This window comes from Schistocerca serialis, chromosome 4 (genome assembly GCF_023864345.2).
Source record: "Schistocerca serialis cubense isolate TAMUIC-IGC-003099 chromosome 4, iqSchSeri2.2, whole genome shotgun sequence".
In the NCBI taxonomy this organism is placed as follows: Eukaryota; Metazoa; Arthropoda; class Insecta; order Orthoptera; family Acrididae; genus Schistocerca; species Schistocerca serialis.
The window spans coordinates 861,991,697-862,018,033 of NC_064641.1; the positions used below are offsets into that span (position 1 = coordinate 861,991,697).

The 26,337-nt window shown below is 40.3% G+C and overlaps 2 protein-coding genes across 4 annotated transcripts in view; one reads left to right on the top strand and one right to left on the bottom strand.

Moving 5' to 3' along the window:
• The window catches only part of LOC126473506 (DNA endonuclease RBBP8-like), an 89,185-nt gene extending 82,749 nt beyond the window's left edge, over positions 1–6,436 (top strand). Inside the window, exons 6-8 of one of the 2 annotated variants that reach the window (XM_050100597.1) lie at positions 5,859–5,970; positions 6,051–6,156; positions 6,235–6,436. In XM_050100597.1, coding sequence (XP_049956554.1) covers positions 5,859–5,970; positions 6,051–6,156; positions 6,235–6,344 — 328 coding nt within the window. In that variant the 3' untranslated portion in view covers positions 6,345–6,436. Of the gene's footprint in view, positions 1–5,858; positions 5,971–6,050; positions 6,157–6,234 lie in introns of those variants that run through there. The other variant, XM_050100598.1, reaches the window with a different exon arrangement.
• LOC126473507 (26S proteasome regulatory subunit 8) overlaps positions 6,372–26,337 on the bottom strand; it is a 36,621-nt gene continuing 16,655 nt past the window's right edge. For both annotated transcript variants that reach the window (XM_050100599.1, XM_050100601.1), the window contains exons 5-8: positions 15,221–15,353; positions 14,970–15,123; positions 6,660–6,869; positions 6,372–6,565 (exon numbers count right to left, since the gene is read on the bottom strand). In XM_050100599.1, coding sequence (XP_049956556.1) covers positions 6,425–6,565; positions 6,660–6,869; positions 14,970–15,123; positions 15,221–15,353 — 638 coding nt within the window. In that variant the 3' untranslated portion in view covers positions 6,372–6,424. The remainder of the gene's footprint in view (positions 6,566–6,659; positions 6,870–14,969; positions 15,124–15,220; positions 15,354–26,337) is intronic.

Here is a 26,337-nt window from a genome sequence, read left to right on the forward strand (position 1 = left end):
CTTCTTTCTTGCTCTTTAAAGTGCATGCAATATGAGTTCCTCCATCACTTTGAGTCCAAGAATGTGTCTTCTGAATTTCTTTCACAGAAGTAGTTTGTTTGGACCATTCTTCTTTTTTCTGCTCACAGAGTTCTTAGATTTCCTCTTTGGACAATAGAATGGGGGCTGTGGATGTGTAAGATTTCACAACTCTCGTAAAATCCTCAGCATTCTGAATTGCAGCTATATTTGGTATGGAAAAATCATGTTTTGTAGCATAGTGCTTCAACAAACCTCCTACACCATCACAAGGCCACTTCCCGTGACCAGTAGCACTGTATACCCAGTCAGTTAGCACAAGCGACTTACTCAATTCAAACAGCTGGTAACGATTTTTAAAATGACTAGGAGCATCATCAGAAATAATTATGATCTTCTCTGCTCCTGTTTGCAGTTGAAGAATTTTGTGCATTGCTAGCAAAACAGATGCTGAGTCATGCCCTGTGTCATCACATAATTGCAACACTTGCGGTATTGTTTTGAAAATATATCACACCTGTAAAAATTGAAACGGGCTCCAGTAAGTTCTTAGACGTTACCACGCAGTACACACATAAACAGACATCTCTATACCTCTTCACTTTCACAACTTTTAGACCTTCAACTGTTACAGTTATAGTGTCCTTTTTTGTTGGTTCTCTGGCAAGAACAGTCCCATTCATCATCCAGATAAAATGGCTGCACTATTTGAACTTGAGCTGCCTCTTTAGGATGACCACAATAGGAATCTGGTCTTCCAAAGACTCCTTTTACAGACCTCACATTTCTTGATTTGTCTACCATGTACATTGATACTGATAGAACGTTGTTCAAAATTGTTTTCTTTGAAAATGTCTCTGGAATAATAGTTAAGACTTGCACCTTTTCATTATAGGATGCACAATGTTCAACAGCTGAATTGATATTTGTGAAAAATTCCTGGCAAGAGCTGGAAGAGTGCTTTGGTTCATTTTCTTCTTAATATGGAATTTCTACTTTGAGGAGTATGGTCAGTTTTGCTGTTCATCCATACCTTCAGTAATTTCTCTGCACTTTCTTGACACATAGAGCTGATGACTTGACTTCAGTGACCACGGTTTCTGAACAGGTCTAATACTTACCTGTGTAATTGACTGATTTAGGGTATTTAATTATTCCTTTGTTGATGCAAAATCTGAATTATCTTCACCATGGGATGCTTCGCCTTGTTCAGATACTATCATTGTTGTTATTCTATCAAAACATTTACCGTATTTACTAGAGTCTAAGCCGCACTCGAATCTAAGCCGCACCTGAAAAATGAGACTCGAAATCAAGGAAAAAAATTTCCCGAATCTAAGCCACACCTGAAATTTGAGACTCGAAATTCAAGGGGAGAGAAAAGTTTTAGGCCACATCTCCAAATCGAAACAAAGTTGGTCCACTGTAATATGAGACAATTTAGGTCGAATGAATGACGATACAGCTACAGTAGTTTGATTCGAGTCGTAAGCTTAGCAGTTAAGCTTTACCAGGTAGCCATTGCTATGCGTCAGGCGCTCCGTCCGTATTTATATGGGTACCCTTCCTTTTTCACGTGCTTCATCTGGTTTGAATTGATTGCTTATTTTTCTTTGATCTGAAATGATCAACAAGAACCAAATAATAGACTGCGTATGATAGAAGATGTTCTGAACAAGAGTTTAGCGAAAATTTTTCTCTGTTTTAAAATCTTTGCAGGTGCCTCTTTAGTACATTACATTCTGCACAGAAATTAAGAGTCATCTTAGATTTAAAAATCTAGTCAATTGCCTCGCTTCATTTCTGACTGTATCACTGTTTAGCATAAGAATAATACGAATATAAACATGACATGATATGTATATTCTTCCGCGTTTGCTGTTGTCTCACTCTAGTTTTGTGGTTTATTACGCAGACAGGAGATAGCAGCAAACACGAAACAATACATTGCAAAATGTTTATATACGTATTATTCTTATGGTGACGAGAATACTGCATGTGATTCACAATTTATAAAAGTTCCTATTAGCAACCATCTCTTCTCACAGATAGGAAAAAATTCAGAACGTAGAGTTGGCCATATTGACAAACATTCTTGCCAGTTGGGTTTTCGTAGTACATTGTAATGCTGCTACATTCGAAGATGAACAATACGGAATTTGTATTTACTTCGTTGGCTAATGTATGAAAATGCAGTGGTCGAAACTCGGCGCGGAGGAAAAAAGCTTGTATTCCACCTTTTTTTTTTACCCGCGCAGAGGTTTTGGCGCCAGTATTTATGTTTGTGCCTACAAAGCATGCCTGTGTAGCACTACATATATTCGACGGCAGAACTAAGTTGTGGCGGCACCCACCGACATTTTTAAGAACTTCCGCTTGCTTTGCACTCTATTCTAAGCCGCAGGCGGTTTTTTGGATCACAAAAACCGGAAAAAAAAGTGCGGCTTAGATTCGAGTAAATACGGTAGAACGCTGAAAGTTGTCAATGGAAACATCTTCACTTTGAAACAGAGTCTTCAAATGAGAACACTTATTCCCAACTTGAACAATGTCGGTTTTTTTGTTTGTCTTATACATCACTCTGTTATGGAGATGCAAATAGTCAGCTCACTTCACTCTCCTGTGGCCCCAGTCAGAAGACATTTCAAACAGTCCTTTTCACAAAACACACTGCAACTGTGTCAACTGGAAAATTCCTCATGATAACACAGAACTCACTGGATGGTCTCAGATTTGTTAGAAACCTCTTCAGTAAACAAATTAGCATTGAACAACCACAACAAAGAAACTAGTAAGAAACATCTTTAGTGAAGATATACATTACTCTTGAAAGTTAAAAGAATTTTTTTAAAATAAAACCTGTCCAACTTAAAAGTGGAAGCTCTCCTTTACAGAGAATATAGTACTTACATGGTAACTGATAAACAGAAAAAAAATCTAACTTCTCTGTAAGTTATAAAAAAATTCAAAAAGCAACAGTAAAAGAACTTTGACAGATACGTTCAAACGGAGGATACCATTGTAATCATAAAGCAGTTATCTTTCAAATAAAAAAACTCTAACAAAATGTCTAGAACAGTTACAAGAATACAGCATTTTACAAAAATTTCCAATATTTGCATCCTCAAAATGGTGTTCACAGTGCGAAACCAAAAAAAGACATGTTTCTTACATACTCTTGAATTTTGACATATGGTAAATTCAATAACATACGAGACTATGAAGGTAACCCCCCTGCCTGAAGTGATATGGCTTATGCCATATACGGCGCAGCCTTCCTAATCTAAAGACTCATGTGCAAACTCTGCTACCAGAGCAGCTGCTTCAGGAATATAGTACATGCTTGACCTCACCCAGGCCAAGATATCTGCCCAGGATAGACAAAACTCTGCTGCTGACAATCTGGTTTGGGCCATCCACCATGATTCCCACCACAGGGCCAGTCTGTCCTCAGGAGGAGTCTGCAAATTGCAAGCTGTATTATAACCCTCTGAGTGAGGCTAACACCGTTCACCATTTCAGCCAGCAGGGCATTCTGTAATTGCCAGCAGAGCCCCCACCTCATCTTTGATGATACCCGTGGAATGCTTTCAGAGTCCACACTGGACTTCCTTCCCAACCTAAGTGCTACTACCCTGAGAGGCCAGCATTGGATCTCTTTTTAAAATCGGTTGAGGTGACCTGCACTACTTATTGGCTTAGAAGCACTTTCAGCAATAGGAAACTGTATGCCGGTGTCTACATCACATTCACCCTCTGACCAGAAATCTAATCCCCAACCATTGTTTCCTGTTCTCTCTCAGGTGAGGCTAGTTTTGTACATCAGGAGGCACAGCAGCTCCACAATTCCCAAGCAGTGGCATTAGCTCATAAGGTGCTGCAGCTATCACCCAAGGCAGCTGCCTGTGGCCAGTACAGTGTCTAGCTGTTTGTAGACTGGACAATTCCCCCGGTAACCATAAACAGTGAACACAGTCGCTAGCCTATTTCACTATTCAACAGTCGAAGACTGTGAGATCCAAAAGTTTAGAGAAAGAACACAACTATGATCAAAGCTGGGTGAACTCAAAATGATGTTTAAGTACCCAAACAATTAGAGGCATGTTTTCTACAAGACAAAAAGAAAGCAGGCAGTCACATCTAGAACAAAGAGAACAGTTATTTGCATGGAATGTGTATACTTAGTCACTGAAATTTGAGGGTAAAATATTTTACAGTTGACAGGATTTGAAACCGTTTGTGAACAGAAAGTGCCATCCGTATTATGATGCTCTAAAAGTTGAATAATTGTCAAGTGTGCTGTAGCAATATGTAAAAGACGAAGTGGTGTAATATGCTGTTTGTTATTTCCATAGTTTTTCATTAACAGAGATTCTAACAAGTCTATTATGAAGGGAATCAAAGTTTTAACCAACATAAAAAAAAAATTAATATTGAAGGAGCTACATTTTTGGGTATTTAAAGTCGTCTGCAGTCCCAGAACACATTGAATTCCCCATAGCATAGTATTTGTTTTTGGTATAAATGGAAATGCAGCTGGCCAATCCAGGTTACTTCTTTTGTCCTTTATCGTAAATTCAGTGAGCTACCTCTCATAGACATGGGCAATAAATATTGTACAACCAGAAGTGGACCATACAGTAACTTCTTCTTGGTCAAATGTTTGGAGTGGCATTGATGTCCATAGGGCTCCATGTAAGACAACTGCGAGTGGAGCGAAATCAAGGCTCCCTAAAATTATGTAATGGGTTTGTGTAGAAATTTTCATGGACAAAAGGAGTATCAAATTGACCTGAGTGAGGTCTGATGTTGCAAAAAGAAATTCCTTTAAAGTAATCACTGTAATTGAGGAAAAACTGAAAAATTTCACATACAACTGATAGTTATGTGAATGAACTGCCAGAAAGTTCTATATCATCAAGGCCTAGTTGGTTTGCACATTTAAAGATACATTGGTATGATATTTTGAGAAGAAAATAAAGGTCATGGCAGTAAAAATCATGCTTTCTGAACAGAATATGAAAATTGAAGGTGAGAAAAGTCAAAAGTTTTGTGAAATGACTTGTCTCAAAGTAAGAAATAAACTAGAACATTTGCAGTGCCTTTAAATCATGTTCTAATCTGCAACCCCTCACTTTTCAAGAAATCATTTCACAAAACATTTGACAGATTTTTTTAAGCAAGTCTTTGTTGAAGCCTGCATTTCCATATCTAGTCTAATGTGCAAGCATTGTTCACTCATATTGCCAAAAATTCTCCTGAAGAGTTACTAACCAGAAGAAGTAGTCTTAGCCATTAACAAATGAAATATACATTAAGGAACAAAAGTCTTATTTGGGAGATATACAACAAATTATGGAAAAAAAGGGGGGGAGGAGGGGAGAGATATTGATAATATGAACAGCTCTTGTACAACTTGATTATTTCATACATTCATGCTGAAAATAGCTATTTGTCTCCAGGTCAAGTACTTAATTCTTTGCTGCCTATGCGACACAAACTGATGCACAAATTTTTCAGCTCCAAATATTGAATTTCTGTACTTATATACTTGAATCATTTTTTCTGTAATTTTTGATGTAGCGACAATGGACCTGACAGTTCATTGCAAACAAGTCCACACACTTGTTTGCTGTGCTACAGTGGACAAGGCTAGGATAGCTTAATTGCTTCTGTTTCATTTTTAACAACAGCAATAAGAATATTATAGTGTATTAACCGCTATGTGCAGGTTATTTCGTGCAGTGTACTATTTAAGATTAGATAATGATCTACAGGAGGGTTTTTTTTTTTTTACATGTTTTGCACCCAAGTCTGTTCTATGTTTGTGTATGTTACAGAATACCTACAAAAACAAGTACAAGCCCAGATTACAAATATAGACGTGGAGCTGTAAGGAAAAAGGACCAGAGGCAGGCACTAGAGGGCTGGGAATGTGATATATGTAAGAAGGTATGAATATTTATTGAACCTTGATTTTTTTTTTATTTTGTTGTAAAATTCAATCTTTTCATACTAAACATAAATTTCAGTACTATGAAACAGGGAAGGATGACACTGCAGCTGCACAAAAACAACACATGAATCATTGCTCAAGGCACAGAGATAAATATCCTGTAAGAGCTAAAACACCACCAGGTACGTGTTGAAATCCTAAATAAAGTCATTATGAAGTATTTTATAAAAGTTGTACTAAACTACACTATTGTTTTATAGGTTTCTGGGATCCAGACTTTCCTACAACACAGCAGTGCCGCAGTAAAATGCTTGATGTAACTCAAGCAAGCAATATTAGTAAAACCAAAGGGAAAAAGTGCACCAAATGAAGAATTCATTAATTAGTAAAAAAAAAATTATGTACATGCAGCTGTATATTTTTAGGACTTTTTTCCAAAGTAAAAATATTTTATTTCCACAATTTCTTAATTGACATGTTCTTCTCAGAGTCCTTCTGCATGACTTTGGCCACAGCCATTTCGAAATCTTCTTGTGTCACATGTACTCTTCGTTCCCTCAAAGCGTACATCCCTGCCTCTGTACAGACACCCTAAAACATTACAAGAGAAAATATACAGTCTTACACACACAAACATAATAATAATAATAATAATAATTTAGTGAGTGTACAAACACATTATTACCTTAACTTCTGCTCCTGAAGCACCAGGCATCAGCTCTGCAATTTTCCGTAGATAAATACCTCTAGTGAGATTCATTTTTCTTGAATGAATTTTTAATATGTCCAGGCGTGCCTCCTCATTTGGTGGAGGGAATTCAATCTTTCGGTCAATACGTCCAGGACGCAGGAGAGCAGGATCAAGAATATCAATTCTATTTGTAGCCATTATGACCTAAAGAAATCCAAAATGATTTTATATCATTACTGTACTTATGTATAATATACTGATCTGTCAATAATGAAGTTGTGGCTGAGTATCCAAAGTCAGCACAGCATTTTCTGTTGAGGATAAAAATATAAATTGGATTTGAGAAGGCATAAGCCTAAAAAATCCAAGCAATTATTACCTGAATCGTGTGATCCATTTCTTGGTACCACCTCTGTCATAATTGAAAGTTCTGAATCTCATGTAAAACTACTTACAGAAACAAGAATGTTGAAAACTATAGTTAAGTCTGCACCACCACAAAACATCAATTTCATGATTTCTTTCCACTTAAAGGACATTTTTAGATTGGACAATTAGACACATGAACTGCCTTATGGATGCTGATGTGTAGACTGTAAGCATCCATGCTATAATTGAAACACTGCAATAATCATATGAGTCACTGCTCATTAAAAGCCAAGTCTTCACAGCATGGGTAACATTGATCATACTTAGCAAATTTCATATTCCTTATATATGTGTTGTGTGGTTTCTTTGCTACAGTTCTGAGGACAAAGGGGGCAGTTTTTATTTTTCAGCGAAACTGAAATTTATGCAAGGGAATAGTTTTCACGATAGATTTGTCTGATGAGATAAAGCAAAATTCTGTTTTTTAATCATGCAGCGAACAGGTACAATGTGTGAAACAGACACAGATCTCCCTGTACTAGCAATGCAGCACCTTTACAATTTACCATAAAGATCAATGTGGGTCTGTGAAATCACTTAATTTAAACTTTACAGCTCTTTCTTCTTCATAGATCAGAGCACTGCCTTACATTTATTTAGGTTTTGAGAGACTACTGCTTTCAGATTGGTATGAACACACTATCTCAAATGCAAGACAAACTTTGATTGTAACAAAAACTAATTTTTGTGTGTGAATGTAAAGCTTTGCCATATTACATCTAGCAACAGTTATGGTATATTACTGTTTTTTATCTCATTTCTTGCACTTCTCCCACGTTGTCTGGTAGTTCGCTAAGTCCCAGCATTCGCTCACATAGAGACTCCGCTTCAAATACAACATTTGACATTCTGTATTGTGACATTACCAGCATATTTTCAGTCAATTTGGACACCTTACTTTCAACTCTTACTCTGCATAAAGTTCTGGCAACACAATCATGCTGTTTTACACATCTAGAATCAATTAAATGACCAGTCACAGATCTTCCATCTTCCTCCACTTACTGGCACCTCCACTATTACTCTGCTGTGAGAACTCCTGACTGCTCAGGCAACAAAACCAACACTGTAGCACAAATTTTCCATATTTTTACTAAACGGATTCTATTGCTTATACCACCAATACAAGTTGCTGAAGAGGATTTCTTACATCTAATACTATTTGCCACATCAATGTAATGTCATTAACATTGCCCTGGTGATAATGTCTGATATGAAATCAAGGCTACCGCATTTCCTGCAGACAAATGAATTTCTGCTATGATTAAATAGCTTATGTCACTCTTCTACACCAATGCTCGCACATATGGAATTTAATATTTTCCCTAGCTGTCAAGGCTGCGACTTAAGTTTCTGGTAACTCTTACACAAAATATCTGTCTCCTTGCTTGCAGTTCCAATCTGGCAAACTATAAAGTAGCTGTCCACAACAAATGTATCTCCACTCCAGCAGGCCATTTACAATGTATTAGTTATTCCAGGCCAATGCCTTTTCACCAGAAAACTATCCACTCACACTAATGATGACAGATGAATATGAACACAGCTGACATACAGTGGAACGTCATAAGTACATCTCTCATTGCCACATTTTCCCACATAGTATATCCATCTTTGAAGTCAAGAGTCTGAATTGTATTAAACACATGTTAAAATGTTTTAAATTTGATGGTATAGGTACTGTTTGGCCATTGTGATTTTTGCCGCCAACAGTTATTCAAGTATGATGTCTGCAGCCACAGAGTGAGGAAACGTGTGGTGAAACAGTGTTGTTTAGTGCCAGAAACTTTGCTATGGTAGAAATGACTTCTATCGACAGGTACCAATTGAGGCAGAGGGTGAAACTGTAGCAGCCAAATATTAAACGAAACATTTATCAGCATCTGACACAATCACTTGTGTTCTTTGTGTTGTATTCAGTCCACCTTCTGCCTGACAAAACTCTTGAGCTCAAGAGAGAGAAATACAACAGCAGAAAATTTAGTAAAGAGAAGGTTACCTGTCTCATATTGAAAATGGAACAGTAAAGTTGGTGCACTTACAACTGGAACAATAAGGAGTCCACAGTGCTTTAAAAATGTGCAGACACTTCCGTAAACACATCTCTAATGTGAAAGCCAGCATACCTCCCAGATACCATGTTTACACATAATATAAATATAGCAATATTATGGAAGGAAAGTCACTACTCACCATACAGTGGAGATGCTAAGTCGTAGATAGGCACAACAAAAAGACTGTCGCAAATAAAGTTTCAGGAATTACTGCAACCAATCGCCATTTTTTCTTCAATTTTTATCTATTCATGACCGGTTCTGAATCGCCTGGCAATTCATTATCAGGTGATACAATTTAGTTGAGTATTGTGGGGGTTGGGCATGTGGCAAATACAGAGGCGAAAAAGTGAGCACTGTGTGTGGGAAGAATATTAAGATTGAGATTAATTTAATGGTATTACTCACTGTTTTTATTCTTGTGGCAGGCACTGCTTTGGAAAACATAATATATGTTTACCTGTATCATTAAATATCAAGTGCAACATACTTTACAAAATACAAACAAACCAAAGAGTGTGGCTGTTGTTGTCTCCAAAGAGTTTTGTGGAGGCAGAGATTTTCTTTGCTCATTTTTAGTTGTGTGTGGCATTCATAATAAAATGCTATTTACAAAATCTACAACAAAGTGTTTAGGACAATATTTCTGGTAGTGAAGTTATGTTAGACATGTTTCTCATTGCTCAATAAACAGGATAGTATACATATGGGATGGGGTAGAGTGGGGTGGGAGGGGAGGGGAGGGGAGGAGAGGAGAGAGGGGGGGGGGGCGCACATGTGCATGCAAAAAAGAGGTAGAGGGGATGGTGTTTAGGTGTGGTATGAGTGAGGTGGGGAATGGGTATGGGAGTGGATGAGTACAGTATTTATTAGTTTCTCAAATTTAAGGACTTCAAAATTTTGGAAGAATGGGTTGTTTGCTAAATCAATTTGTTCATTTAAGATGGTGTGGGGTGTTTTATTGTTATGCATGAAAATTTCTAATTGTTCCAAGAGGTCCATTTTTATTCCTTTGTCTACAGTGTGTAAAATGTGGAGGTTGGTTTTTATATATGTGATTGAATACTATTTTGGCCTAGATGGGCTGCAAAAGTGGATTTACTTAAATTTTTTAAACAGAGTGTGTCAGTGTGCTCTTTGTATCCGATTTCAAAATTTATTCCTGTCTGTCCTATGTAGTAGCAATAACAGTTGTCAAAAGTTAATTTGTATATACCTGATTTGTGATATAGTGGGCCGGTTGTTTTAATGTTGTGAATTATTTTGTTTTGTGTTTTGTTGTTTGTGTGGAAACTGATTTTGACTTTGTGTGGTTTAAATAGTTTTGAAAGTTGATGTGGTACATTACCAAGGAAAGGCATACAGAAATATTTAGTTTCTTCTGGTGCTGAGGAAAGGTTGATGGTTTTTGCTTGATTTTCATTTTTGCATCTGGTTTGTCAACTATGGTTGGGTCATAAGCATTAGTTTTTAAAATGTATATTTCCTTGGTTTTTACAGCAGGTTCAGCATGAATTTTGTTTACACAGTTTAGTGCTGATCTGAAAAAATGTGTTTAAGTCAAGAAAATTAATTCCCTGTTCTGTTTGGTGTTCAACAGTAAACTGTATTTTGAGATGTCTACTATTTAGTTTAGTGGCTAAATTTTCTATTACAGTTGTTGTTCCATTGTATAGTATCAATGCGTCATCAACATAGATCAATGTGTCATCAAACGTTTGTAATAAGTGTGTCTTTTTCCATTGGATTATCTTTAAAGAATTTGTTTTCCAGATCATTAATATAGATGTCAGCTAGTAGGCCAGCTAAGCTACTGCCCATTGCTAAACTGTCTTTTTGAATACAGATTTTATTACTAAAGGAAAAATAATTGTGAGACAACACTAATTCAAGCAAATCCATCAGTTCATAGATTTCTATGTTACTTAGCTTTTTATGATACAATAAGTTGTCTTTGATTATTTGGGGTGTTTCTGTTAAGGGGTATACTTACACATTTACTATATCAAGGGATGTAAATTTTGCTGTTGTGGGAATAGTGATATCTTTTATGCTGTCAGTTAGTTCATAGCTGTTCTTCATGGAGTAGTAGGTTGTAAATGTGCAGGATTTCATGAAGTGTTTTGGTTGTTTTGTATCCAGGACTGTTTATTGAGTTGACTATTTGGCATAGTGGGTGGCCTTGACACATGAAGCAAATAAAATAATAAAGAAAAACATGAAAACAAAACAAATCCACAATATGGCTCATAATGAGGCTACAACACTAAAACAAATTAATAAAAAACTAGTTGATAATAATGTTCTTGTGGTTAAGGCTGACAAAAGCAATAAAGCTGTAATAATGTATGAATCAGAGTACATTAACAAAACAATAGAATTTTTTTTTTAAACAACAACATAACTGAACTAGAATCTGATCCTACCCCAAAATACAAAAACAAAATAAAAAAATTGTTAAAGAACAGCAACATCCTCCTAACTACTACTATAGCCAAACACTGCATAATAATGAACCCAACAGCCCCAAAGCTCAGATCACAACCCAATGTTCATAAACAAGCCACCCACTACGCCCAACAGCCAACTCAATAAACAGTCCTGGATACAAAATAACCAAAAAACTTGATGAAATTCTCAGTAAATCCTACACATTTACAAATAAATACTCCATAAAAAACAGCTATGAACTAACTGACAGCATAAAAGATATCACTATTCCCACAACAACAAAATTTACACCCTTCGACATAGTAAACCTGTACACCAACATACCTATAACAGAAACACTCCCAATAATCAAAAGACAACTTGTTGCATCATAAAAAGCCAAGTAACATAGAAATTCATGAACTGATGGATTTGCTTGAATTAGTGTTGTCTCATAATTACTTTTCCTTTAATAACAAAATCTATATTCAGAAAGACAGTTTAGCAATGGGCAGTAGCTTAGCTGGCCTCCTAGCTGACATCTATATTAATGATCTGTAAAACAAATTCTTTAAAGATAGTCCAATGGAAAAAGACACACTTATTACAAACGTTTGATGACACATTGATTCTATGTTGATGACGCATTGATACTATACAATGGAACAACAACTGTAATAAAAAATTTAGCCACTGAACTAAATAATATACATTCCAAAATACAGTTTACTGCTGAACACCAAACCCAAAAAGGAATTAATTTTCTTGACTTAAACATAACATGTCACAACACCAAACACAAATTCAAAATATACTTTATTACGAATGCCACACAAAACGAAAAATGGGCAAAGAAAATCTCTGCCTCCACAAAACTCTTTGGAGACAACAACAGCCAGACTCTTCAGTTTGTTTATATTTTGTTAAGTATGTAGGAGTCGCCATTTATGGAAAAGTGCCTGTTTCACTTGATATTTAACACTACTGGTAAGTATATATTATGTTTACCAGAGCAGTGCCTGCCACAAAAATAAAAACAGTGAGTAATAACATCAAATTAATCTTACAATCTTAATATTCTTCCCACACACAGGGCTCACTTTTTCATCTCTGTATTTGCCACAGATGCCCGACCCCAACAATACTCCAACTAAATTGTATCATCTGATGATGAATTGCCAGGCAATTCCAAACTGGTCATGAATAAATAAAAATTGAAGAACAAATGGCGACTGGTTGCAGTAATTCCCGAAACCTTAATAAGACAGTCACAGTGTTCCAAATTCAGAATGGATAAAAGTTTTATATCACAAGTAAGCTTTCAGCCAGCAAGGCTTTTGTCAAAAATAGACGACACACACACAACTGCAGTCTCTGGCAACTGAAGCCACACTGCGAGCAGTGGTACCAGTGCACGATGCGACTGGCGACTGGGTGGGGATATGGAGGAGGCTGTGGCAGGGATGTGGCTAGGGGTGGGAGACAGTGAAGTGCTGCTGGGGAGCACACAGGAATGAGGTGGAGAGAGGGTAGGGGAGCTATGTGCAGTTGGGAGGTTAGCCAGAGGGCAGGGAAGAGGGGGGGTAGCAAAAAAGGAGAGAAGTAAGAAGACTGGGTGTGATGGTGGAATGAGGGCTGTGTAGTATTGGAATGAGAAGAGGGAAAGGGCTGGATGGGTGAGGACAATTACTAACAAAGGTCAAGGCCGGGAGGATCATGGGAACATAGGATGTGTTGCAGGGAAAGTTCCTACCAGTGCAATTCAGAAAAGCTGGTGTTGGTGGGAAGAATCCAAATGGCACAGCCTGTGAAGCAGTCATTGAAATAAAGGAGGTTGTGGTGGGCAATGTACTCTGCAACAGCGTGGTCCACTTGTTTCTTGGCCACAGATTGTCAGTGACCATTCATGCGGACAGAGAGCTTTGGTTGTCATGCCCACATAGAATGCAGCACAGTTGTTGTAGCTTAGCCTGCAAGATCACGTGACTGGTTTCACAAGTAGCCCGGCCTTTGATGGGATATGTGATGTTTGTGTCCGGACTGGAGTAAGTGGTGGTGGTGGACAGGTCTTGCATCTAAGTCTATTACACACACACACACACACACACACACACAGTGTTTCTTCCTCTCACACACATAAGCCACCTTCAGCCACTCAACCTAGGCATTATAAAATGCCTGAAACGAAAATACAGGAAAATTCTTGTACAGATGAGGCTGCCTGTCTTAATACTACAATGAGAAAGTTAATGATGTGGGATGCTAGGCATTTAGTCAGTGGGATTCCGTGCAAAAAAAACCACTATCTCAAACTGCTTCAAGAAGCTGGCTTTCATCAACTGTAGTTCAATAATGGCAGTGAATAATGGGTCAAGAAGATAACATTCCCTACCTTGGATTCTATGCCTTTTAAATGTGTCAAAAGTGTTGCCTTCTGTCAGTCTGTTACAACCAATAAAGTCTTGCAAGTAGAGGTGGCAGAGAAACAAGAAGAAAGTGGAGATGAGGATGAACCAGAACACTTGCCAGTTCCTAAAAAAAAAAAAAAAAATCAAGAGGAGGATGAAGGTAGGAAGTGGGGGTGCTGGGACACTTTCCGCTAATCAATATGAGTGCAAATATAATTGCACAGGCTTCTGCAACCAGAGTAAGTTGATACAAAAGTTTTTCAAGTGTGGTACCAGGTGATAACATAAAAAACTATATTGGAGAAACCAACATTTCAGCCATGGTTACAGTGGCCTCCTCCTGGGTCTACTCAATAGTAAAAGGAAGCCACTGTAACCATGGCCTCAATGTTTATTTCTCGTGTATATATTTTTACATTATGACATGGTACCCTACTTAGAAACCTTCTATATCAAGGCTGAAAATGTTTCAGTGTTAAAATAACCACAAACAATCTGTCAATATATGGAAGACAGGCCGGAAATTCTTAGTGCCTGTTGCAGAACGTAACTACAGCATGACTCAAGACCCTGGATTCTTGTTACATGTTCCAATAATATTTTTGAACTCTTAAGCAAATAATTTCTTCCCAGGACAGTTTCTGTGACTTCTCTAGACAAACTCCATTCCTTTCCTTCCAAATATCTTTGTTCGTCATTTCCTCCCACCTATTTCTGAAACAGTAACTTAGCTTATCTCTATTAGTAATTTACTTAGCCTTAGTTCCTATAGCACACACCTGCCCTCAACCCTGACTAAACAATATCTCTTTCACCTTTGCCCGTTTTATTTCTCCAAGCCTGTTTCCCTTTTTGAGTCAGATTTCATTAATTCTCTATACTCTTCATAAAGATTATTATACCTATTTCCTCCTTTGTCAGCATCACCGAATTGAGAAATATGTTACGGAAAATGTTCGCAGTCATTACAGTGTAAATTATACCTTGATATTTTTTGTAGCTTCAAATCCATCTAACTGATTTAACAATTCCAACATCGTTCTCTGCACTTCCGAGTCACCACCACTTCCCGATTCTATTCGTGAGGAACCAATTGAATCAATTTCATCCATGAAAATAATGGATGGTGCATGCTCCCTGGAGAATAAAAACAAAATCATCATCATCATCATCATCATCATCATCTATTCTGTTCGCCTAAATTACCAAATCACAACTGTACAAAACAACTTACCTTGCCATTACAAACAATTCACGGACCATACGAGAACCTTCTCCAATAAATTTCTGAACTAACTCTGAACCAGAAACACGGATGAATGTACATTCTGTGTGGTGTGCTACAGCACGGGCAAGCAACGTTTTCCCTGCATCAAAAGTAAAAGCTGTCATTGTCAATCTAAGTGACACATATCAATAATACAAAAAAGTTTCACAGTAACTGTGGAAAATATAAAATTATTTTCACTGCTGTATTTCTCTGATGTGACAGTATGGATTACTGTACCTGCATATGCACCACTAATTGCAAGTACTATGTATTCTTAAAGTATTTTATATAGTATCATTCTGACTCATGAGGGAGAGATTATTTCTCAAGAGGAGTGGTGTGCAAAAATAAAGCATACAAATATCATCATAGTTTACTTATTGTGAGGGGGAATTGCTTCTCGAAAGACATCATGTGCAATATAGAGTAAACAGAAATAGTGGTTAGTTGTAGCATGTTTATTAAAGTGCCATACCGTCTGTATACACGAGGTGTGTAAATAAAGAAAACTCGCTATTCAGAAGCAGCCCACTATTATTCACAAGACAGCTATATTGTTAAACTGTCTAACATAGCAAAGAAATGTAATTTGTCCTTGTCTTCTTCATGAGTTATAAACACTCATAAATAATTTACATTTTTTAGAATGCAGAAGTTAAAGGTCTCCACACAAAATAAAAAGAAAGCACTTGCAATTCATCAGTCAAAGATCTGGAATCATCCTCCTCAAATGGTTCCATAGAATGAGACTTGGAAGCATTCACACAGACAGAAATCTATTGCAAGAGAATACAGTGTCTCTACAAGGTCAGCATTGTCATAAGAGTTTTGACACGTTAGTGACAGTCTATGGTCTGATGCCCTTACTGACACTACCCCTCCTGACCCCTCGTCTCACTCCACCACCACCACCTCCTCCTCCTCCTCCTCCTCTTCCTCCTGACTGAATTTGCGTACCCCTCCATTTCACATTCGAGTGGGATAACAGTTTTTTCTAAACATTTACGTAGCGTTTACCTAAGGCAGAATGTGGGTACCATTCCATTATTTACCAAGCTGGATGTCGGAAACTGCTTAAAGCCCAATCAAGGATGGCCATCTCACTAGCTCTTGTTGTTAATCTGTGAGACTGATTCAATCTAGGGCAGGCTCTCCTCCCAGAATACTGGAAGAAGCATGTTAACACACTTTGCTATCCAAGCAAATCAAAAAATCAAGGTGCGCAAGCACTCCAGTACCTAGCCTCAAAGATTATCTCTCTTTCGTAAATTCAGAATAAAAACACAAGGTCTCACTTAGCTAGTATCCTAGCTGTGCCAGTTCATAAAACAAAAACACCGGCAAACTCCTTTACTGTTGATGCTATCTGCCTCTGGAACAAGCTGCCTTGCAGTCTTCATAGAATTTGAAGTCCTGCTACATTCAAGAAAAAGTTGAAGAAATTCCTCCTGTCATCTTCAATGCACTTTTCCACAACTGATGTATATGGCCAGTTTTCCCTTGCATCAAAAAGCAAGGCTAACGTTCCTGTTTTCTCCCACTTATGCTTCTTTTCCTTTCTCTATGAATCAACACCATATCCTCCCTTATGTTCTTTAACAGTGTGTTATTACTTTCATCTTCCCTTCCTTGCCCATCTCTTTCTCCGTGCCCACTGCTCCTAGCATTCACAATTAAAAATCTACCCTATTGTAACCGCCCCCCCCCCCTTTTTTTTTTAAAAAAAAAAAAAAAACATGTGTGTGTGTTTTTCTTATCCGTGTTACTGTAATTTGTATTTTTCTAAATTTAGTATAACATACTTACTGTAATATACACACACATCAAAAAAGTTTTCCATCACCCCAGTTCCCAGAACTCCTGAAGACAGACATTGACTGCGAATATTGTATCACAAACACAGTGCTTTTGACTGTTCAGAGATGTCAGTAAACCCACCCTAAGATGTACACAACCATGCATGAGCAGTACCTATTAGACTGATGGGGTCAGACAGCCGATCAGCTCCAGTCATTCCACCAAGGAGGTGGTACACAGCTCGGGTTGTCTGTAGTTCAACCATGCCTAGACTGTCAATACCATGGTTTGATTGCATCCGCCTTGTTACTTTGTGTCAGGATGGGCTCTCAACAAGGGAAGTGTTGTCCAGGTGTGTCTGAGTGAACCAAAGTGATGATGTTCAGACATGGAGGAGATACAGAGAGAATAACTGTCAACGACATGCCTCGCTCAGGCCGCCCAGGGGCTATTACTGCAGTGGATGACTGCTACCTACCGATTATGGCTCGGAGGAACCCTGAGAGCAACGCCACCATGTTGAATAATGCTTTTCGTGCTGTCACAGGACATCGTGTTATGACTCATGTGGGACCGATGTACATCACTGGTGGTCGTGGAAGGCACCATAACAGCTGTACAATATGTGAATGCCATCCTCTGACTAATATGGCAACTATGTTGGCAGCATATTGCCGAGGCATTCGTCTTCGTGAAGGACAATTTGCGCCCCCATCGTGCACATCTTGTGAATGACTTCCTTCAGGAAAACGACATCGCTCGACTAGAGTGGCCAGCATGTTCTCCAGACATGAATCCTATCAAACAAGCCTGGGATAGATTGACAAGGGCTGTTTATGGACGACGTGACACACCAACCACTCTGAGGGATCTATGCCGAATTGCCATTGAGGAGTGGGACAATCTGGACCAACAGTGCCTTGATTAACTTGTGGATAGTATGCCAGATGAATACAAGCATGAATCAATGCAAGAGGATGTGCTACTCGGTATTAGAGGTACTGGTGTGTACAGCCATCTGGACCACCACCTCTGAAGGTCTAACTGCATGGCGGTACAACATGCAATATGTTGTTTTCATGAGCAATATAAATGGCGGAAATAATGTTTATGTTGATCTCTATGTGAGGCAATACTGACCCTATGACTTACCTTAGAAGAAAGATTAAGGAAAGGCAAACCTACATTTCTAGCATTTGTAGGCTTAGAGAAAGCTTTTGACAAGGTTGACTTGAATACTCTCTTTCAAATTCTGAAGGTGGCAGGGGTAAAATACAGGGAACGAAAGGCTATTTACAATTTGTACAGAAAGCAGATGGCAGTTATAAGAGTCGAGGGACATGAAAGGGAAGCAGTGGTTTGGAAGGGAGTGAAACAGGGTTGTAGCCTCTCCCCGATGCTATTCAATCTGTATATTGAGCAAGCAGTAAAGGAAACAAAATAAAAGTTTGGAGTAGGTATTAAAATCCATGGAGAAGAAATAAAAACTTTGAGGTTCGCCGATGACATTGTAATTCTGTCAGAGACAGCAAAGGACTTGGAAGAGCAGTTGAACGAAATGGACAGTGTCTTGAAAGGAGGATATAAGATGAATATCAACAAAACCAAAACAAGGATAATGTGTAAATGTGTTTTGCTATTTGGGGAGCAAAATAACTGATGATGGTAGAAGTAGAGAGGATATAAAATGCAGACTGGCAATGGCAAGGAAAGCGTTTCTGAAGAAGAGAAATTTGTTAACATCGAGTATTGACTTAAGTGTCAGGAAGTGATTTCTGAAAGTATTTGTATGGAATGTAGCCATGAATGGAAGTGAAACGTGGACGATAAATAGTTTAGACAAGAAGAGAATAGAAGCTTTCGAAATGTGGTGCTACAGGAAGAATGCTGAAGATTAGATGGGTAGATCACATAGCTAAGGAGGAGGTATTGAATAGAATTGGGGAGAACAGGAGTTTGTGGCACAACTTGACTAGAAGAAGGGATCGGTTGGTAGGACACGTTCCGAGGCATCAAGGGATCACCAATTTAGTAATGGAGGGCAGAGTGGAGGGTAAAAATTGTAGAGGGAGACCAAGAGATGAATACACTAAGCAGATTCAGAAGGATGTAGGTTGCAGGAGGTACTGGGAGATGATGCAACTTGCACAGGATAGAGTAGCATGGAGAGCTGCATCAAACCAGTCTCAGGACTGAAGACCACAACCACAACAACAACAACAACAACAACTATTCCAATTTTCTGTACAGGTTCCAGAACCAAAGGGATGCAAAACTTTTTTCAATGTGTGTATAATATAATTGTATGGATAAAAAATTTACTCACCATGCAGCGGTAGGAGGACGCACATATAAAGGTACCTTAATCTACAAGATTTTGGAGCCAGTTGCACCTTCTTCTGGCAAAAAGGTTGCTGGGGAAGGAAGAGGGTTGAAGGAAAATGACTGGTGGAGCTTTAGGAAATGAGCAGAGTTCGGAAAAGTCGCCCAGAACTCCAGGTCAGGGAGACTTACCAGACAGGATAAGAAGGAAAGAAGTCATGCTATTTTTAAGAAAAAGTATAGGAAGTCTCCCCTGACCTGGGGTTCTGGATTACTTTTTGAAACCCTTCAACCATTCAGTCAGAAGAAGCCACTGGCTCTAAAAGCATGCAAATTTGAATACCTTCATATGTGTTTTCTCCTGCTACCACTTGGCGAGTAGATTTTTTTTATCAATCCACTTACATTATATTTTCATTGATTTACTGTAATACATGCAATGTAAAATACGTAGAATGCCTGGTTAGATCTCAGAGGGGGGGCCTGATGGCCCTAATATTCTCAGGTTAAATAAATCAAAAAATAAAATAAATATTAGAACGATACTTTGTCATAGGTCATACAATGATATATGCACAGACATATTTTCAGTTTCTACCAAATAAATTTTTAGAGCTTACTCTTCTCAGAAAATTACTATTAATTTATGTGTGTGTGTGGGCACATGCACGCACGTGCACACGCGCACGTGAAATGAAAAAGGAAATGATTGTATGGCACTGTTGGCCAGGAGGCCCCATGCGGGGAAGTTCGGCTGCCATATTGCAAGTTCTTTTTAGTTGACGCCACTTCGGCGACTTGCATGCGTCAATGATAATGAAAACACACAACACCCAGTCATCATGAGGCAGAGAAAATCCCTGACCCCCACGGGAATCAAACCCGGGACCCCACGCGCAGGAAGCGAGAACGCTACCGCAAGACCACTAACTGCGAACGCACGTGCACATGTTTGCATCTGAAGGGTGCCCGACGGCGAGGTAATCAGCACACGGTCACTATTTATAACGTGCACTCTCACATGCACTAAAACCAATTAGGAGGGAAGAGAGCTAATTGAGAAATTAAAACACAGAGAAAACAAAGCACAGGGAAATGTGACTGGCTGACCACTTACAAAAATCTAGGGAGCCAGCCAGCCTCTGACACATTAAAAACATCTTCCTACAATCTTGTTAAAAATATTGGACAATTCACAGAACTTTAAAACTCTAACCACATTCGTCTGATCTCACACAAATCCGTCGCAGTCCACTGATTGGCAAATAAAATGCAGTCCAATAAAATGTGGCACACTGTGATGTGCATGCCACAAGCACCACACATTGGAGGGTTCTCTAGCTGGAGTAAGAATCCATGTGTCATAGGGCTATGGCCTATGTTAAGATGAGTAAGAACGACTTTGTTCCACCGACGTGGCTGGAAGGAGGTATTCCATGGCTAAGTTGTGGCCTTGATAACACGGAGCTTGTTAACAGTCACTGCCAGCCACTCATCTTCCCAACAATACATGACATTGTACCTCAACAGCGAGGTGGTGGCATGCAGGGGGATGGCACATCGAAATACCAGAGGATCACAACACACCTCCTTGGCTGCTCAATCTGCCCTTTCATTCCCCGCAGTTCGAATGTGCCCAGGTACTTAGCAGAAAGTCACCTCCCTTCCCAAGTTGCTGTAGTTGTAGGATGGCATCCTGGATATTCTGTGTTACTGTCCTGCTGGGTACAAACATTGAAGAGAGTAAAGGGTGCTCAGGGAACCTGAGCAGATGAGAAATTTAACACCACGAGAACATCTCATCCGCTCCAGTGCTCGCAGACCTTGAGGACATGATCCAGGAAAACGATGGAGCAGCCAACAGAGTCCCCTGCTTCGACTCATCCGTAAAAATAGCTACATGGTTGTAGTACTGAGATAAAATATCAGAGAATATCACATTAAAAACGGAAGCAGGAGTGCTATCTCTCCTGTACCACACCAAATCTAAAATCACTCTGGGCCTCTCCAGTAACCAGGGCGGCAGGTGGTTGAAACCCTGGATTTGGGGTCATACTGGCTCCAAACCGAATGATTCCAGCACACACTGCACGCAGATCCCAAACAGCATCGTGGCTCGTGGATGGTTGCAAAAAAGGCATTCCAGAGGTTGACGAGTAACAGTATGATGTGCGGGTGAAGTTGGAGCTGCAAGGAATTTACACGCCTGACACACCATGACGAGCTGGTGCCGGATGGTAAGTGGCAGTTCCCCCACCTCAGCACAGATGATAGGTATGCGACTGTTGCGATAAGCACCTGTGGCCAGCCAAATCCTGTGATGATGGACAGCGTCAATGATATGCAACTGAGAGGGCTTCGCTGACCCATACACCATACAACCATAGCCCAGCTCCGAATACACAAAAGCCTGATAAAACTGAAGGAGAGACACCCTGGCCATTCCCCAAGACCTGCAACTAAGGCACTTGATAATGATCAGTGCCTTCACAGTTCTGGCTTTCAGGTCTCACAGGTGTGGTAACCATGACAATTGGGAGTCAAAAATGAGACCCTGAAACCGCACTGTGTCTTTAAAATGTAGGATGCTGTCCCCCATATTCAAGGCAGGCAAATGAAAAAGATGACAAGAACGATTAAAATGTGCGTGCGTGCGTGCGTGCGCGCCCACCCACACACACACACACACACACACACACACACACACACACTTACTTATGTGCAGAAAACTAAAAACCTGTCTTTGCAGCCCACTCCTCTAACCGCACTGTAAGTTGCAACTGACGGCTCACTGTTGCAACACTGCAGGAGGAACATAAAACAGAAAAAAATTGTCTACAAATAAGGAGCATTGTACAGGACTCCTTACTGTAGATGTGACACTGTTGATGGCTATGGCAAAGAAGGTAACACTTAAAACACTCCCCTGAGGAACACCAGTTGCTCAAATCGATCAGAGAGAGTGTCACCAACTCAGGTCCTAAAAAACTGCTGAGACAGGAAAGACCGTATAAAGATGGGCAAGCAGCCACAAAAGCCCCAATGATGCAGTTGTGCGAGAATACAATGTCTCCAAGTAGTATCGTATACCTTGCTTATACTGAAGAATATGCCGATACAGTGATCTTTACAGAGGAAAGCCTGCTGAATAGCTGCCTCTACAAGGGTCAGGTTGTCAACAGTGGACCGAAATCTTCTGAATCCACACTGAGAATGGCTAAGGAGTTGCCTGGTCTCTAATAACCAGACCAGACGACGGTTAACCATTTGCTCATTAATGCAGTACTCCGATAACCACTGGTACATGTGCAGTCCTTTCCTGGTTTGAGAAAAGGGATCAGAATTGCCTCCCTCCACAAGTTGGGGAAGTTGTCTGTCTGCCATATTAGATTAAAACATTTGAGGAGGATTTCCTTTGATGCCACTGGCAAAGTCGAAGCATGTAGTACCAGATTTGGTTGTGACTGGGGTGCAACGTCATGAATCTCAGTCAGTGACAATTCAAGCTCCCACATGGAGAAAGGGGAGTTGTAGGCATCAGAACTGTTGGACCTGAAGTCCAACTGATCCCTCTCTAAAGTCGCACGATAGCGAAAGAACACCGGATCCTGTCTTGTATTGACAGTAGTTTGTGACAAATGTTCGGCCAGTGTCTGAGCAATGTCTCTGGGTGTTGTTTGGAGGCACCCCTGCTTCAGCACTGCTGCTATCGGTAGACGGCTGCATTTACTGGAAGTCTTCTGGATGGCTTCCCATACTTTTAGAGAAGAAGTGGAACAACTGATGAAGTCCAGGAACACTTGCCATGACCTTTTCTTACTCTCACTAACGTGTCAAGGCTTGGCCCTCACGACTTGAAAGGCCCTAAGGCTGTCTGCTGTTGTTAGCCATTTAGAATGTTGAAGAGCTGCACGCCTTTCCCAGATTGCGGAACAGCACCAAGGTAATGGTCGCCTCCTAAAATGAGCTGAGGACTGTGGGATCAAGAAGTTAGCAGCATGATGGATCACTCGTGTGATATGGTCCACCCATCCTTGGATGCTGTCACAGTGTTCAAACACAGACAGTTAGCTGAACGCATGCAGTTAGCCGTGCTGACCATCCACTTTGGGGGCTTAACTTCCAGTGGTGAGCAATTTGGTAGGTGAAGGCGGATTGGGAAGTGGTCACTGGAATGAAGGTCATCAACGACCTCCCACTGAACAGAGTCAGTGAGTGTGGGAGAACTGAAATAGAGGTCGATGGCTGAGAATGACCCAGCAGCAGTAGAGAAATGTTTGAGTACCTTGTTGAGTATGCACAGCTCGTGAGACGTTATGAGGCCCTCCAAAACCTGACCCTGAGGGCAAATGTTGGTCGAGCCTCACAGGATATGATGGGCACTGAAGTCTCCCAGGAGGAGGAATGGTAGCGGGAGTTGTGCGATAAGACACGTGAGAGCCTCAGAGTCTAGTGCATCTTGCAGTAGTCAGTGATCCTTCGACACACATGAATTTGAAGTATCTGCTTGCAGGTCAGTAGCCAAGGGGAGAACAGAACAGTGGTGTGTATTAGTGACAAACACTGTGACACCTCCCTTGGCCTTTTCCCCTGACAGGTCATCCTCATGGCATAGCGTATATCCCTGTAGCACAGGGACATCTGTATCTTTAAAATGCGTTTCTTGTAAACAAAAGCATGAGGGACGTGCCAGTGCTAGGAGTTTCAGGTCCCCCATATGAGTCCTGCAACCATTCACATTCCACTGTAATATGAAAGCCATGTCATTGGTGTGATTTTAATTTACCCCTATCTTTACACGAGGTGTTGGGGGGCGTCAAGCACTTTGAAGGGCAAGGGGGAGTGGAGGGGCTGCCTGGATCCAAGGCATCTAACTCCATGATATCCTCCTCGTCAGTCAGATGGGAAAGAATGACATCTGATGGCACTCGGGACAGCTTTTGACCCGAATGTCTTGAGCCTTTCACTGCACCCTTCCCTTCGAGGATGAGGGGGAAAGGGGGCGTTGAGAGGAACTCTGCTTTCCTTGTACCTTCTGGATGCTCGCTGCAGAACTGTTGTTGGTATTTTCTGGTGCAGCTGCCTGGACTGCTTTGTCCTTACTCTGGTGGATGCTGGCACACTAGGCATCGAGTGTGTCGAAGTGTCCGCCTTGGGAATAGGCTTCAACACCATGGAAGAATATAGGGTGGCAAAGATAGGGGGTTTCGTTGCCTTATATTCTTTTTCGGCTTCGGCATAGGAGATCTGCTTGGTCACTTATCTCCTGTATTTTGTGTTCTTCAGCAAAAACAGGGCAGTCTCGGCTCCAGACTGGGTGGTTCCCAGAGCAGTCAATGGAGATTGCCAGAGACAGGCAGTCAGTCCCAGCGTCAGGAGCGGCTTTTCTGCAGTTCCCGCAGATTGCTTCACCTCCAAAACTCATGGTTGTATGGCCAAAACGCTGGCACTCATAGAACCACATAAGGTTTGGAATGTGTGGCCAAACATTAAGTAGAAGGAACCCTGCCACAAGATGTTCAGGCAGTGTCGGAGAATTGAATGTGACAATGAAAGTGGCAGTCTTTTCAGTTGCTCCATTATTCCTGCGCGTTCGTTGCTCCACATCGACTATTCCCTGGGATGCCCATTCTTGCTTCAGTTCTGCTATGTCTATGTCCATGATACCTTGGCATGTGACAACGCCCTTACTGGAGTTGAGAGAGGTGTGCATCTTAACAATGATATCATAGTCACTCAGTTTCTGCAATTTCTTAAGATGGTCTACCTGCTTTGACCTGTTACTTTCTACTAACAATGAGCCATTACGCAATCGTTTATAGATCTTAATGTTCCACCAAGACCTTCCAAACCCTTATCGATATAGATGGGGGATACCGTTTCAAATGTCCCCTCATTCCTTTTTATCACCAGAAACACACTGTTGTTCATGATTCCACGAGGCCTGTTACTGCAGTACAAAGTATTCTTATTGTCAGGAGGACTAACCTCTCTCATTCTTTTGGATGAATGGGTGTGAATACTCCCAGGTGGTACACGTTTTCCACTGGGAGGAGGAGGAGGAGGAGGAGGAGGAGGAGGAGAAGAAGAAGAAGAAGAAGAAGAAGAAGAAGAAGATTTCGAGGGTTCCATCTTGGTCCCACAAGCAGCTAGGGAAATAAGAGTCCACTCAGACAGAGCCTCATGCCTGAGTAAGCCTTATATAACTGAGGTTCGACAGATTCCCCAGAGGTTGTCCGCTTTTTTTTTTAAATGGAGGTTTACCCTGTCCTCGCGATCCGGGTGGTCAAGCCAAGGTCCCCATTCCCTGATACACACAACATTCCACCGCCGCACCACACAGTGGTCGCTGAAGTGTGCCCAGAGCTTACAATGATAGGGGACTGGCGGCGCTTACCAGCCCCCAGCTCAGGAATCCCGGGGTCACCAAGCCCGTACCCAGCAAATCAGTGCTGAGCCGCTGAGGGCTGGATGACAGCAGATATAGAAAGTATCTCTCCTAAGAGTCATCATAGATGCATTTTCCTTGGTTTTGCCCATTATTTGCAATTTTCTTTTTCCTATGTGTAGCTAGATCAGCCCAAACAAATACTGCCCATCATGTCTTTCATGCAATGCCCAGTATCATGGAAACAATTTGTTTTCTGTTACAAACATAATTATTTTTAAAGTGGAACTTGTCATATCAGTTTGACAGAGTGGTCCCAAATTACTCCAGTGCATTATTCATTTTATCAGTATTTATTAACAGTGACAGTAAAACACGATAAAAAACCAGTACTACAGCAGCAACAGCACCATTCTAGCCCTTGCTGACTGCTACAACCATCCAGCAGCAATGCTTAGTTGTTGCTGTGGTACGGTTATTCATGATTTTTTCCTCTCCCAGTAACACCTATTGATAAAATGAATATTGCAGTAAACTAATTTGGGACTGCTCTATTGAATCGGCATACAAAATT